Below are 15,454 nucleotides of genomic sequence, written 5' to 3' on the forward strand. Positions count from 1 at the left end.
AATGTCTCTCACTTAAACCGGCTCTCTTTGCATCTCTGTATCGGTACAGATGGGGCCGTGCTGGCGTGGCCTTCTAATGTGAGACTACGTGCGCCGTCATGGATGACTCGGACCAGGACTTTGTAGATCTCTGCTCGAAGCTGCTGAAACGAGTCCGCAAGAAACCGGATGAGTCCAGACCGCCAAGCGACGGAGACAAGAGGAGGAGAAACCACAGAAGAGGGGGACACGGAGACCCCGGGCCTGCGCGTGCTGCTGGGACGCAGACGGTCCGTACTGGTGCAGACGAGCTTCTGGTCCCTGGAGGGGCTGAACGCGATGCAGGAGATGCCGAGGCGTCCGCTGTGCCGTCAGCAGCAGCAGGACCGAGAGGCTCGGAGGCGAGAGACCAAGTCCTCCACAGAATGCAGCAGTTCAAGAGAGCCGGGCCGCAGAGGATGCTGCGCAGAGACGAGGGTCCGCTGACAAACCAAGAGGGCGACGGTCCTCCTCCTCCTCTTCTTCCTCTGACACGAAGACTAGGTGACATGATGCTATTGTCGGCACAGATTGTTAGTATGCAGCATTGTTGCCAAAGTCGTCATCATCCCTGATTTGAGATGATACAGCTGGCTTTGGCACACCTTGTTGTACGTAATTTGTTCCTCTTCGGCTTATATTTGTCTGCCTTTTAATGCACATTGATCCCAGATGTAGGACATGAAACTGCAGTTGACGTGGCAAGTTTGTGGGAATTAATGTTTGTATTCATCTTGATGTCAAACAGTAGAGCTGGCTGAATCTCAACATATTCAACCTCATGGTGCTCATCTAGAAGGGCTTTGATGGTGCCAATCAGTGCTTCTCGGAGACATTAGGATGTATCTGGATGTACCAGGCAGATACAAAATCATTCAAATACAATAGTGTAATCATTTCAGACTATTGAAGCTCTTATGGCTGAGACAATACACAACTGGGTCTATATCATAGTATGAATCCATTAAAGTCACAATACTATATCATTATGTTCTAATATTCAGTACAATGTAAGTTGTATCTGTGTGTGTCGCAGCCCCGCTGTGCCCAGATGCTCCTCACGGTTCAGGTCTCCACCCGGAGCCCCCGGACAGTGACGAGGCTCTGGCCCAGCGGCTGCAGCAGGAGCTGGACCGGGAGGCAGCGGAGGCCCAGACAGTGGACCTGCAGGACAGAGGCCTCTTCTTCTGTCAGATCTGCCAACGAGATCTGTCACATATGACACCCGAGGGGCGAACGCAGCATCTCAACAGGTTTGGACTTTTCCACTGTCAGCGTTTTTGACTGATGCTTTTACCCGGAGTGATATGCAACGTTGAAATGAATAGACGGTAGACGAGCAATGTGGACACACAAAGTGAGAGTGACCCCTCTTTACAGGTGTTTGGATGAGGGTGAGGGGCGCGCTCCAGCCCCTCCTCCGCCGCCTCCCGGTGTCCCCGACTGTCCCATCTGTGGCAAGAGGTTCAAATCCCAGAAGAGTCGCTCGGCCCACCTGAAGCGCTGCTCCTCAGACATGGGTGTCGCTCCGGCGGTGCTGCTGCAGGCTCTGCAGAGACAGACTGAGGAGACCCGAGATGTCCCCACTGATCACACACTGTGAGTCATCCTCTGTACAGCAACACCAAAGTTCCACAATGATACACCTCTGAGCTCACTGTCAGTTCCTACTCCACAAGCATTTCTAAGATATTCAAATTGTTGCTGATAACGTTGATCCAGACATGGTCCAAGCTTTTTGACTTGCGGTTGCATGATTTCAGTGAGACTGATTAACAGAGAGAGAACGTTGAAATGGAGCTCATCGTGGTTCATTGCTTGCCAATCAGCTAACTTTAAAAAAGTTGAATCAAACCACTTTCTAGCCTTTGTCCATTGTTTTCTTCTCTTCAGCACACAGGCTAGTGGCACTAAAAGAAAAGGGACTTCCAAGACGGGCCTGCCGGTGCGGAAGAAGCCCAGAAAGAAGACTGTGCCCCTGGATGAAGAGACCATGGTGGCCCTGGCTTTGTCCTCCTCGCTGCTGGAGCAGCGGGGCAACAGGGAGTCAGAGACGCAACCCCAAACAAACGCTGCCATGACGTCAGCATTGTGGAGGCCAGACACAGGTACAATGGCAGGAGCACCAATGTATGCAGAGAATGTTAGAGCTCACAGTGTAGCACAAACTCAGGTATGCAGCTGCTTTTGTGCTACATTTTTTAATTGTTATAAATTCAAATATTATCAATTGTATTATACATAGGCAGAAGGTGTGGTTTGTTTTGAGTAAATTACTTTTTGTTCTTTACGTCCAAATATTGGTAAAGGACAATGAGTTGGGACAAAGTGTCTCATCAGCAAAATCGTTTCTGTATACGTCACGTATCAACTCTGATACCATGGTTTCATTTATTTGTTCATTTTCAAATGATTCAAAACGCAACAAATTGGTGTATTAACTATACAAAAAAAAAACTATACATAAAGCAAATGAAGGCTGATTTTGATTGGCCGCAGGGTTTTTGTATACTTTGAGATAACCGTGCAGTGGCCTGCCTCGTCATTGTTCTAATAAGCTCCCTCTCTCCTCTGCGCTTCCTGGTGCAGGTAAGGGGCGTAGGAAGAGGAAAAAGGGCGCCGTCCCTCGCCCTCCTCCGCTCCTGCTCGTTCAGGATGCGGAGGCGGCTCTGGCGAGGCTGCAGGAGCGCGTCTCTGCTCTCCTCTTGCGCAGCCGGGCCCCGTCCCCGCCAACCCCAACCCGCTGCCCCAGCAGTCTGCCCGGCTGGAGCGGTGCTGCCGTCCTCTGGCAGAAGAGCACAATGCTGGACGGAGCCTCCACCGGTCGGTCTGACTTCTATACTCCCGAGCTCAGGGAGTTCATCACGCCGTGGGAATCGGCAACGGTGAGAGAGGCCAAAGACGTGTTTGCATACTTTCTTTGAATTGAATGGGGAATTTAAATCAGACTAAATGTTGAGCTTGTGTTTTTTTTGTATATGGTTCTCCTCCTCTTCTAGACTGATGCTTCCTCCTCCAGCACCACCAACAAGCCTCAGTCTTCTGTCCAACCGGTCCGTGAAGGAACTCCTGGCCCAGAGACCAGGGCCTCCATCCTGCCATCCCCCTCCCAGATGTCTTCCTCCAGCCGGGCACTCCTCATGGACCTGATGGAGCTGGCTGAAGATGGTGTGACCCTCACCCAGTGTGGTCGCGCTGCTTCAGGCCCTGACAAAGGTAACACACTCGCAAAATAGTGAATTTATCAGGGTTCAATTTAAAAAGGGGTGAATATTTGTGTTTCTGTTACCAGAAGAACAGTTGGACTTGTCATAAGATGATTACTTGCCTGTGAAAATAAATTACTTTTAACCTTTCGGGTCTGGTTATTCTGCGTAGTTCTTTATGAAAATGAAAAACAACCAACCTTGATAATGCATTCCTGTAATTGTTGGATTCTAGTGTACAGCCACATTGTTGCAACTCGCCAGCCCAAATAGTTAAGTAGTGACTTATTTTAAGTCCTGATTGTCTTTTTTCCCACAGACAAGAGTGCCAGTCAGATCACAAACATTCGCCTGAGCGGCTTCGTCCTGGAGGAGTCCGAGGAGCCGGCTGACCTCTGTGTGAGCAGCTTCCTACCAGAACCAACACACACGCATTCAGAGGACGCTCGCTGCCGAGCAAGGATGGCTCAGCCGGGAGCAAATGAGCGAGGCAGCCCCCAATCGGTGAGCCCGCCCGCAATCACTCATTCTGACATTTTCAGCCTGCATCCTGACTTCTAATCTTCTTCATCATTTGTAGCTGACCTAATCTCATCAGTTGTATTTCTGTAGAATATCTATTGTCTTTTTGAGATGCAGGTCTCTTCATTACAGTCCTTTTTGTAAAGTGTTTTATGTGACGAGGAGATTTTCCAGACTGAGATGATGCATGCAGTGTAGTATGTCTTGTCCCGTGTGTCTTTTTACATAAGTCTGCAGTGCCCTGACCCCAGTGTTTCCCGCTGGCGTTTCCTCTCTAGGTGGCGCTATCCAGACTGGCATCAGACCTGAGCAGCTTGGTGAACAACCCTCAGCTCAGTGACCTGCAGCTCCAGGTGGACAGCGGGGAGGTCTACTTCGCTCATTCCTTCATGCTGTATGCTCGATGCCCCCTGCTGGCAGAAATGGTAAACTTTATCACTGTGTGTGCTGCTAAACACACCCTTCAAATAGAAGAGCAGGGACTGCATCATTCTGTAGAAATCTGTTTTCATAGTTTACTTTTAAATGATACATATGATATAAGTGGAAGAGGACAGAATATGGCCATAATAAGACTAAAATCGTTTTACAAGTTCTACATTTAAACAGCTTTTCTCCTTCTTTGCCTAGCTCCAGTCTTTTATCACCGTAAATATTCTAAGCGCATCAAAAGCCCTTTAATCCTGTTTTTGTGCAAAATTGTTTAAGTATTACATAAATATCTTAAAATCAGGGATTTATCCATGCCTTTTTCCCATGAGGAAGAACCCATTATTTACAGCTGGTGGTAAACTTGTGTCCAATAAATGTCTTATTTGTAAACCTGCTTTCAAATGGCTTCAAGCTCAGTAGCCCGAGCCTGGTCCCGATGGAGGGAACCTGAGCACCTTACCTGCTGTTGAGTAGCCTCTCAGGTGCTTAGTGCCGAGCTCACAGAACCAGGCCCTAGTTTTGTGTGTGGGGGCTTTAATGTGTTGTATCCTGCCCTGTCAGTGTTTTCTGTCTATTGTTTGTGTTGTATTATAAACCTGTAAAATAAAAAGAGAGGATATAAAAGAATCATCTTTTCTCCTCTCACAGGTACATGAAAGTGGTTTCGGGGTGCAGGAGGAAGGCGGGCCTGCAGTCCAAAGAGTGTTGATGAATGACGTCCCGGGACAGGCGGTGTTGGCCTTGCTGCAGTATCTCTATACGGCCCGCTGCTCCATCCCAGCATCGCTACGGCCTCATGTACTGGAGCTGGCGTCTCGGTTAGTGGGAAGGATACGAGCCAGGACCTTTATACACACCTTTCTCTTCCGATTTGTTGACCTTCAGGTTTTTGTTCTGATTTGTAGTATTTTATGTTGAGCAGCAAGATGTATTGATAACTGTAAAAAATCCAGTGGGCCGCTCAAGTATTACTTAGTAGTTCAAGAGATGTTTATGAAAATTGTTAAAACATTCCTAAAAATTACATTGTCATTTAGAGTACAGTGTTGTGACGACTTCTCTCTTTCTGTGTGTAAGGTTTGACTTGCAGGAGCTACAATCGCTTTGCGAGCGTCACCAACAAGACCCAGCGACTCTGAGAGATGAGGAAGACCACACGAACCAGGAGGAGAACGTCAGCGACCAAACGCACCAGGCCTTCGCGGAGCTGCTCCGCTCCATGTGGGACGGAGAGGATGAAGACGGCGAGGGCCCAGATGCAGAGGGACGGGACGAAGAGAGAGAATTGGAAGATCATCAAGCCGATGACCTTGCGTCAGGGGACCGAGAGATCCGCGAGGAGATCGTGAACGAGGAAGAGCTCGAGGAGATCTACGAGTTTGCCGCCACGCAGAGAAAGAGGGAGGAGGAGAAAGACAGCACGGAGGAGGAGAAGGTGGACGAGGAAGAAGACGGAGAAGAAGTGTTAACCAAACCGATGGAACCCAAAAGGAGTCCATCGGGCCTCGGCGTAAAACAACTGAAGCCAAACTCTCAACTTGAGCCGGACCCCGGCCTGGATCTCAGCTACAGCCACCTCTTCTCAGACTCCTGGGGGGTCTACGAGGAAGCGGACCCTTCCTCCTTACCCTCCACTTCTGCTCGTGCTTCGACGCACACCCCTCAATACCAGCAACACCAGTCCCCTCATAAACCCTCATCTGAACCCTCTTTGCTTCGGTCCTCAGCGAGCGTGGTTGACGACCTTTCCCTCAGCCCTCCACCAAATGCGTCCAACCTGCCTATCCCGGGTCGGTCTCCCGGTCAGGTGGGTGGCGGTGGAGACAAGGGATCAGAGGATCTGGCTTTAAAGCGAGAAAGTCACGGTCCTCGTAGTATTTGTGACCTCATCGTTTTGTCCGACTCAAGCGAGGAGATGGAGGTAGTTCTTAGTTCCCGCAGTCCTTCGCCACATCCCTCTTGCACCGTCCAGAAACTGCAGAGCTACACTCAGTTAAAACCACAGCCAGTCCCGAAGCCGAATGAACCCACCCTGCAGAATAAACGATCCAGTAGTTTAGAGTTTAGTCCTGATGATCCACCTGCAGCGTCAGTTCAAAGTAATCTAGGTCTCTGGTGTGAGCAGGATCCAGCAGATTGTTCTCCAGAAGTGTCCTGGCTGATCCCGTCCACACCGGTCCAGCCCGTTGGAAGCACCACGAGCAGCTCCACTCAGACTAAAAGCAGCATGTGCAGGACGCAGCTGTTCCCTAAAGACGCCACTTCCTCACACTCTGTTTTCTCTTCCCCTGCTTTACCTTTTACCAACAGAGTGCAAACCTCCAACAGTTCAGTCAGAGTCTCTGCCCACGTTGGCCCAACGGAGGGCAGTGTTCCCAAGTTAAAGCTGGATGAGACGTGTAGCTCCAGCTTAGACCTCAACTTTAGTTCTCAAAGACCCGGTAGTCGTGGTGCGAGTAAAGATCGAGGCGCGTGTGCACTTCCCCCGTGCCAACCTCAGCTCTCAAGCTCGGCGTCCTCTAAGCAGGATACACCTCTCCACGTCCAGCCCCAACCGTACAGCAGCACTCCCCTGCACACGGAGCACAAGGGCCCCGTTCGTCTTGCCACCTCCCCGTTCCACAGCGACCTTGATAAGAGTTGGACAAGTCTAGGAAAGGATAGGGCGCCGTCTGAAAGCCCGGAGAAGACTGAGTTAGGGAGCTTTCATCTGTCACCCCTGTCTGACCCCTCACATCCCTCGTCTTCCTCCGACAGAGGTCTTCAGGGTTCACAGAGGCATAGTGAATCCTCTCGTCAAAGTCATCGCTCTGTTGAGTCCAGCGGTCACGACAACACAGGGTCTGAGATCAAGGGCAGAGGATTAAGAGATGACAAAGGAGAAGGAGAGCGAGGGGGTGGAAATAAAGACACAGGTGATGAAGGAGAGCAGGAAGAAGCAGCTGGAGAGGCAGATGTTGCTGAATCCAGTTTCCAGCAGAGCTTCTTGGTCATGGACGAGCCGCCGATGGCTTTCAGTGACTCGTGGGGTTTCGACGCAGTGGATTTAGAGGCAAACCCGGGCTGCTTCAGTCTGAGGCTGGAGGACAGCGGAGCATCCAGCCAGCAGCCCAAGTCGTCCTCCTCTACCGACCACCAACCCTCCCCAGGCAGTCACAGTGTCCGTTTAGTGAACAGCCGTGTGACTGCCTCCCCTCCAGCCAAAGCCCACAGCTCCCCACCATCCACCAGTGGAGGAGTTCATACGGGCCTTTCCTTTACCCCTTCACCACCTGACCCCAACAACCATACCACTCCAGAGATCATCAACAGCCTCCTGGACTCCAACATATGGGACAGCTGGGAGGAAGAAGAGGAGGCTCCTCCTCTCTCTCACAGGGTGAACCCTTCCGCTCAGCTCAAAACACCAGGTAAGTCGTCTCATTCTCACTCTTTTTGTAATTTACCAGAATGCACATCTGAAGTTTTCTGAAACCTCCATCTTCACAAGAGTTGTATTCTTTTTTTTTTTTTTCACAAATCATGCAGACTTATTAACGTCAACAGGCCTTCCATATTAAAGCATTATAGAGTAAAACGGTAGCTGTTGAAATGGAGTCTCATTTCCTATTCAGATGCACATTCATGCTGAAAGGTCAGATCGTCTGCTCCAGAGCACCTTGTGGTGTTGTTGAGTTATTGTGTTCTCAAGATGTAGAAACAAACTGTATGTTGGCCTTGAACAAAGCACCGGTGTATCAAGAGAGAAACGTAACAATCCAAAGCAATATAAGATTTTTTTATTTTTATATATAAATATTTTTTTGTCCAACAACTCTAGAAAATCAACCTGCACGACAATTACTACAACTTTAAATTGTACTTTTCTTGTATTGGTTAAAACTGTTTCTGATGTATTGTTTATTTCTGGGCGTAAGTTCATTACCATTTCCCAAAGCCTGAGTTGACATCTTCAAATGTCTTGTTTTACCCAATAAACAATCCAATAGCCCCAAATTATTCAATTCAGCCTTAGAAGTTTGAAAAGTCACAGCCAGTGAATTTTTTTGCATTTTCCCTCAAAGATTACTCTAGATAATAGATCAAAGTAGATGCCGGTTCTCTCTATCAGCTGTTCCGGATTCAGAATATGCTGAACTTTGTGTAGACTAAAACAATAAAAAACATTGACAAAAAACACCATTATGCCTTGAACACCGTAAAAGATATGTGAGAGGCAGGTTAGTTAATTTCAGTTTTTTTTTTTAAAAGAAGGCGTTATGTGTTCAGTATTTACCTCAGGAACATTTGAATTTGATGCGTTCAGTTATCTTTGATGTGTTAGGTTCTGGTGCAGAAACCAGACTCTTCAACTCTCTCTTCCTGTCTGTCTCACCAGCAGCATCCCATAATACACGGCGTCGCACCTTGGTGCCCATCACCCCCCTGCCCCACTACTCCGACATGGACACACCGGAGCTCAAGAACAAGCTCAACAGGTCAGTAGGTCTCCTCTCAGCCCGACGCTGACGTTGAAGAAAGGGTGAACAAAGGCCACACGTTTATTTTTCTTATCAAGCCAATTAACTGAGGAGCCGATTACCTCCCACAGTGTCCCTGTCAACTTAGTCTGGCTCTGCTCCCCCCGTCCATCTGCCCGTCTGTCTGTCCTTTCTTACTTTCTTCTCTGTGCAGGTTTGGTGTTCGGCCTTTACCGAAGCGCCAGATGATCCTCAAACTGAAGGAGATCCACCAGTACACCCACCAGCTGGTCAGCTCTGAGGAAGAGGAGGAGGAAGCGGCCCCTTCGGCGAGCAGCACAGTTCAGACGAAGCGCCCAACCGCCGGTTCACACGTTCCTGGCAACAGACCGGTCTCCTGCACCCAGAGAGTGAAGTTTAAAGAGCCCAGAGCGCTCGCTGCCATGTCCCCTCTGAAGCCCAACAGGGAGGAGGAGGAAGAGCCGCTGGCGGCCTCACAGGGCTCCAACACCTCTTCAACTGCTGCCAGTGAAGAATCTGAAAGGTCTTATGTCTATTCAAGTGTTCGCATCACCTCGGGTGTTAAGTAACGGCACACTTCAGGCCTCCAACATGCGTTTTGTTGCTTTACAGATTTTCAGAGGGCTCAATCTTTATTTTGGACACAATTTTCTGACCGTTTTAGTTCCAGTTTGCAGCGTTGATCGTTTACGGAATATTTTGTATTTCGAATAAAGTTAAAACTCTTCTCCTCTTGTTAGTAGGTAGGGGGTTCTCTTCTTTCTAATCTCTTTTTTTGGAGGGTACATTTATAAGATTAATTGAGAAAGACGAGACTTCTCCCATCTTGTTTTTTTATTAGGTTCAGAAGACGGTGTATTGTCACATAAATATAGTAAATAAAAAAACCTCCATAACTACAATATGGGCATGTATTATATTCTTTCTCTTTCAGCAGGTCCAACCCAGAGCTGTGTCTCTCCTCCGACTCAGACAGCGATGGCGGCATCTCTGCCTCCCAGACTGCAAACCGCCTCCAGGATCTCCTCCGGGCGGTGCGCTCCTTCATCCTGTCCGACTCCAAACTGTACGGCCAGATCCTCCAGTACCAGCCGCTCGTCTTGTCCCAGCTGCAGGAGCGACTCAAAGCGGCCGGGATCCGTCTGGGCGCCGCCAAGCTGGTGGACTACCTGGACTCCCAGTGCATCACCTTCACCACAGCCAAGCCGGGCGCCGCCCCCGGCCGGCGGCGGGTCAAGATGACGGGCAGGAGGGCAAAGGCAGCGGGTCACAGGGGAGTGGGCAGGAAAAGACCCTGATTTAGAACTTTAGAGCGGCAAGAAGCATTTAAGTAGAAACCGTGAGAGGTGGCAGGTTTGAGCATTTCTCTGAAAATAACTTGAGACAGAATTGGAAGTAGTTGTTGACACGAGGCTGATTCCTCAAGAGTTCACTTCAGGTTTTACCATGTTTAAAACCTGTTTCTTCAGGACAGATTTTGAAATTTAAGTATTCAGTTTTGAACGTTGCATTATGGACCCATTTTGGAAATTTAAAATGGCTTATTGTATGAAATGGATTCTAAGCATCCTCTATCATCGTATGTATGTGATGGTACAAAAAAGACAATCTAGCCAGATACCATCACAATAATAAATGTTTCTATCAAGTCAGGTTTCATGGAAAAACTCAGTAGAATATGGCTTAATTAATTACAAATTCCATCACACAAGAGATTTTTGAAAAACATTTTACTTCTTTTGATCTTCAATAGATTTATATCCGAAGATCAGCCAAGACGTACATACACAGCACACTTGAAGGTTCTCAACTTGTATCCGATACGTCCTCCATGTGGAGAGACGACTTCAAGTCGGGGCCGTCAGAGTTCTGTCAGGTCTCTGTGGTTTAAGGGGGTTGGTTTTTGTTGTGCACTCAGTTTTCTCTACAGCAGCGTGAAGCAAAGGGCAACAAATCAGATTCCAAATTATGAACGCCCCTTTTGCACCACAGCTCCTGGAGACTTGCTCGGCTCCTCTTCACCCTCGAGGTGCCCTCACAATGGAGCGTCAACGTCATGCGTCCCGTCCCGCTTCAGTCAGGACATGTTGGCAATGTTGGCAAGGAAGCGCTGCGCCCACCACTCTTCCAGGTCTATGGGCACAAAGTCTGCAAAGAAACAGACGGGACAACGATTTATAGTACAATTCATATTCTATGATTAATTCATTTTGTCACATGAACACCAAAGTAAAAGTGAAATAAACAAGAAATGATCTGTGCGACCAATACTGTATTTAGTTATTGAGTAACTTATTACTTTTGATTTATTTAGTGTATCTCACCTGGTCCAAAAAGATTGTGTATATATACACATCTAAAAAAAAAAATATTTTTTTCATCCACCGCACATATTTCACTAGAAATGTGTCATTCCTATTTCTCGTGCGTGTGTGTCTCTCAAGACACGCTACCATCAGCAGTCAGAGCTGGTTTATCTGGAACAGACAGGTTCTCATAGACAGAGTTAAAAATTAAAGCAGTCTTAAAATAGATAACTTCTGACTAAGGCTAAAACTGAGCCAAAAACACATTCCTCTGTTTTTTTTAATAATCCGAACAATAAAAACACTGCAGGATTATTGGTCTAAAGTTCATAGGAGGTCACAAAGTTATGTTGATGCCATAAAACTTGGTAGAGAGTTTAGATTTAAGGGTGAAACGTCATTGTCGTATTCTTTGAAGACTTAGCAGGTGAATGAATGGGAATAGTACGCTAACCAGAGTGGAGGAGATGCAGGTGCTTACTCTTCATCGCAGCACTGGCAGTCTTCTCCGTGTACTGAATGGGCCCTTGGGTGTCAGCTGACTCCCCATCCCCCAGCTTCTGCTCCACCTCCTGCCATGCTGCAAGCAAACACACACACACACACACAAGATATATGCTGAATTAACTTCAATGAAAACTTGTCAAATTCAGTGCACCATACCATGGAGCTGTTTTCCAAGCTGCTGTTGTGTTTGTCGACGCTGCACGAAGGCTTTCAACACAAGTGGTTCATTTATCGACCCCTTGTTAATTTTTTTTTTTTGCAGTGGGTGGACTGGGGCTCAGACATTGAGGTGAAGTTACACTTTAACGTTTCTTTTTTTCCGTCTACATTTCTCAACTCAGCCCTGAAGTGCAAAAAAATGAGTAAAGCAGCGGTTGACTTTGAGACTACATCTGCAGAGCTCTGTCCACATCAATAGTTACAAAAAGACTAAACCGGTCCATGTTTTGTGTTTTGTTTGCCAAAGGTGAAGGTTTCCCGGCGTCCAACCTGATAAGCGTCAAGGTTTTGGCTTTATTAATTGATGACTCCTCAGCTCACCTTGCACAAACTTTCAGTAACACAATATATTCGTACAGTTTGTGCAGCCCGGAGAACTTAAGACAAGTGTGTGGATGCAGCGCTTGAAATGGGCCGGTGCTAATTTATACATGTTACTCTTCGGCTTAACGTGCAACGGCACTTCTCACAAGATGCTGGTACTGATTTCTGCTCTCTCCATATTAGGTTCTCCATTCATAGTAAATTAAAGTGAGACCCATCACATTCTCTACTTCAAAACAACTCAATAGACTGTGCCGGAGGTTTTCCTGGAGGTGAAGTCACCACAGAGCGTTCTGTAGTGGCTGCTCTCCAAGTGTAACAGTTAACTGGTTCATGCAGGTTCAGCTCTACAAGTCAGTCATTTACACCTGCTCAGTCAGGAAGTTGAGGTTAAGGAGTAAGAAGAAAAAGAAAGAAAGCAAGAGTTTATCTGACATGTCCCACTTTCAACCCTCACAGCGTTTGACCTCCAGACACAAATCTCACCTTCATGCACAAATCTGACGTTCTCTTCATGTGCAGGAGTGGATCCCTCGGCCGGGCTTGCGGTCTTCTGTGTGGCTGCACCGTGGTAGCGCTTCCCGTTCAGACGGTTGAACACAATCTTTGGGGGCGGACAGCTGCAGAGATCGGACGGAGATAATTAAAGAATCGGACCAGCATGCACCACAACTAAACACAAGAGGTCCATCTCACAGTGATGGGGGAACAAAGGTGATGCTGGTTGCTCAGAGGAGTTGAGCAGGTTCATTATTGAGCTTGGACAGAATAATGACAAAAAACATCAGAGCTTTGAAAAATATGTCTTCATTAGGAAGTAGTTCAGAGAAATTTATTTGCAGACATTACAAGTCATACAAGACATTAGAGTTTGCACTTTGTTTGATTTACGCTAAAATTACCAAATATTACTTTCTTCTGTAATGTCAATCAACAACTCCAACATGCAACTCTCAAGATGTCTTATAGTTGCAATGCATTCTGGTAGATTGAGTGTTGCTGCTGAAACAAAATATCAGTTGCTTTTGCTTCTTCCAGAATAGGTTTCCCCCTGTCAAGCTACATATTAAATATTGATACAGATTAAGTATGAAAACAAGCTCTTACTCTTATTGATCCCACAACCTAAATTGTAGTACTTGTAAGTATTAACCTTTTGAAACCTGAGGCTCGTATATGGTTCTTTTTTTACGTCTTTATTTTATTCAAGTAGTCGTATGAACCCCAAATGAGTTATATTACTTGTATTATTTTATATCATTTTTTCAGAATTTATTTGTGAATAAAATGTATATTTTCAAAAAAAAACAACACTTTTTTTTAACATTTTGATCATAACTATTAATGTCCAGCATGATCTATGCTAGATTTCCCCCAAGAAAAGTAGCTGAGCTTTTACAAACTCCATGGTTCAGGCCCTTGCCAACATCCAAAATACTAATAGGACACCTTTTTGGAAAGCTTAGGACCTAAATAATCAGAATATGCAAAAAAAAAAAACACTGTAAAACCAAGCTTTGATATATTGGGAAGGTGTTTTAGTAAAAAAAAAACGTGTCGTTCGGTTCAAAAATAGAACGGTTACTTGTTTTATGACAATACATTGTCTCACCAGAGGCTGCTGGGTATTAAAATGTGCATAAGCCTTCCCTCTTGCTGTGTGAGGTGTTTCTAGAAATGTGGGGGGTACACGTAAGTCACAGGAAGCGGATGTGTGAGACAGAGAAGAAGAGAAAGAAACCTCCGGCCGATTTGTGACTTTACAGATACTAATATTGAGTTCGTAAGGATTTTGATTACTTTGTTAGACTCCCACAAGCCTGTACGATTACTGAGATGTGTTTGTTAGGGAAATCCGACTTTGTAAAGGGTATTTATCATGGATTTAGTGAAACCTTACGGCCTCCGCGGCAAGCTGACGGAGCAGCAGTATAGTCGGCGGAGTTTACGTAAATACTTAAACTTAACAGTTACTTTAATTATGTTTTACACCATATGCATCTTCTCACAAGGGTTGTGGAACTGTATAACTTCAAATGAAGTGAAACAACGATGTGGTTCTGGAGATAATTAAGGAAACGTTCAAATAAAATAAAAATTGTCCGAAAACAGGCACAGCGGCGCTGCTTTGCCGTGCTAAAAAAAAACGCTGTTGACCCTTTTACTGCTGTCAAATTCACCTGAAGTACTGTACCGGAAACACTCAGTTACCAGTTTATTAGGTACACCTCAGAAAAACTAAAGACATTCTAATACCGCTCTGCAAAACATCCCACACATTCATGTAAGTTATGTTTCAGAGAGACACGGATTCAACTTGAGGATATAGTTTGTGGTGCGTTTGAGTTGTATTGCATTACATGTGTCTGATGTGTGTTTGTGTCTCATGTGTGTTTGAGTCCACCCCATTTGGGTAAGTGAGGAGGTAGCGCTGCTATGCTGCACTGGTTATGCATATACATGTAATGAGCAAGTGAGCGTGTCTTTGGGTGATGTTGGTATTTCCGAGCAGCACCTGAAGGAAGCTCAAGACCCGTTCCTTGTTTACTAAGCAACAGATGGGGGTCCAAGGTGACGGACCGACCGCTCAGACAGTGAGCTACACAGGGAACGTGTGCGTCCCGATCACGGCTGCAGAGTCACCGATGTGTTACATCATCGCACCGACGGAGCACGTGCTGAGTATTTAGAGCCCCGAGTGGCTCAAACAACCGGCATAAATGAACTTGCAACAACAAAAAAGTTTAAACCCACTGTTCCTAAACGGAGAGTAGCGACCAATACTTACTCGGATAAGAGCCAAGACGTCGGCTTGAGTTTCAAGTCGCTGAACTTGCTCTCGATTTGTTGACCTGAGAGACAAAATTCAGAGTTTATTGATTTACGCTCATGCACAGTTTACATGTAAACGCGTTGCATGAAAACCCACTGCACCATTGCAATTGCCCCAAATCTTCCCTTTTTAATGAGGAAAAAAAGCGATGATGTGACATTGCATCAGATGCATTCACTAACCTGTCCTCCGTTGTGTAACAAGTTTGCTGGGACCTCTGGTGATTGTGTACATCATGTGAACGCCGAGATATTCTGTAGTGTTTAAAGACCGGTCTGTCCTATGAATTGTCAGGTAAGTGCATTGATCCACTCCCAACGATGGTAAAAATAAATGTGACCCCCCCCCCCCGGGTCAGCTGCTCCACGGTCGGCCTGCAGCCTGCACGAGACCCGCTTTGACGTGTTGCCCGCTGTTGTGTATCGATGGCGGTGCACCTCCGAACCAGCAGGTGTTGAGTTGTAATGGACCGACGTCTGCAACTACTACGAGAGGTTGCGTGTAGGTCATCCAAGGAGAACGCGGCTCCACGCGCCGGGGGATCAGTCCGTCAGAGGCGGGACCTTGTGGCGCCTGACGCGCGAGGACAGGGACGCTCCACGCGGG

At 46.8% G+C, this 15,454-nt stretch overlaps 2 protein-coding genes across 3 annotated transcripts; one reads left to right on the forward strand and one right to left on the reverse strand.

The window, feature by feature from the left end:
* Positions 1–98: 98 nt before the first annotated feature.
* slx4 (SLX4 structure-specific endonuclease subunit homolog) lies at positions 99–9,957 on the forward strand (the record flags this gene model as incomplete). Its single annotated transcript, XM_079219208.1, has 13 exons — positions 99–522; positions 1,055–1,271; positions 1,399–1,617; positions 1,912–2,126; positions 2,608–2,903; positions 3,018–3,234; positions 3,544–3,728; positions 4,025–4,171; positions 4,827–4,996; positions 5,256–7,588; positions 8,557–8,656; positions 8,853–9,182; positions 9,597–9,957. The coding sequence occupies 13 exons, from the start codon at positions 99–101 to the stop codon at positions 9,955–9,957; spliced, it is 5,214 nt and encodes a 1,737-aa protein (XP_079075334.1).
* Positions 9,958–10,046: 89 nt separating this feature from the next.
* mcrip2 (MAPK regulated corepressor interacting protein 2) lies at positions 10,047–15,211 on the reverse strand. Of its 2 annotated transcripts, none has more exons than XM_079219150.1 (5): positions 15,031–15,211; positions 14,804–14,867; positions 12,502–12,635; positions 11,447–11,545; positions 10,047–10,807 (listed from the first exon to the last, which is right to left on the reverse strand). In XM_079219150.1, the coding sequence occupies exons 1-5, from the start codon at positions 15,083–15,085 to the stop codon at positions 10,737–10,739; spliced, it is 423 nt and encodes a 140-aa protein (XP_079075276.1). In that variant the 5' UTR covers positions 15,086–15,211; the 3' UTR covers positions 10,047–10,736. The 2 variants fall into 2 exon arrangements, with proteins under 2 accessions (XP_079075276.1, XP_079075275.1); XM_079219149.1 differs by having other exon boundaries at positions 11,420–11,545.
* Positions 15,212–15,454: the final 243 nt, after the last annotated feature.

Source organism: Taurulus bubalis (genome assembly GCF_910589615.1).
Source record: "Taurulus bubalis genome assembly, chromosome: 6".
Classification (NCBI taxonomy): Eukaryota; Metazoa; Chordata; class Actinopteri; order Perciformes; family Cottidae; genus Taurulus; species Taurulus bubalis.

Excerpts from the sequence above, each read along its gene's own strand:
- mcrip2 (XM_079219149.1), bottom strand. The coding sequence starts at position 15,085 with ATGATGTACACAATCACCAGAGGTCCCAGCAAACTTGTTACACAACGG. Across the intron at positions 14,868-15,030 it reads TGTTACACAACGGAGGACAG|GTCAACAAATCGAGAGCAAG; the intron begins GTTAGTGAATGC and ends TTTGTCTCTCAG. Across the intron at positions 12,636-14,803 it reads ACGTCTTGGCTCTTATCCGA|CTGTCCGCCCCCAAAGATTG; the intron begins GTAAGTATTGGT and ends CGATCTCTGCAG.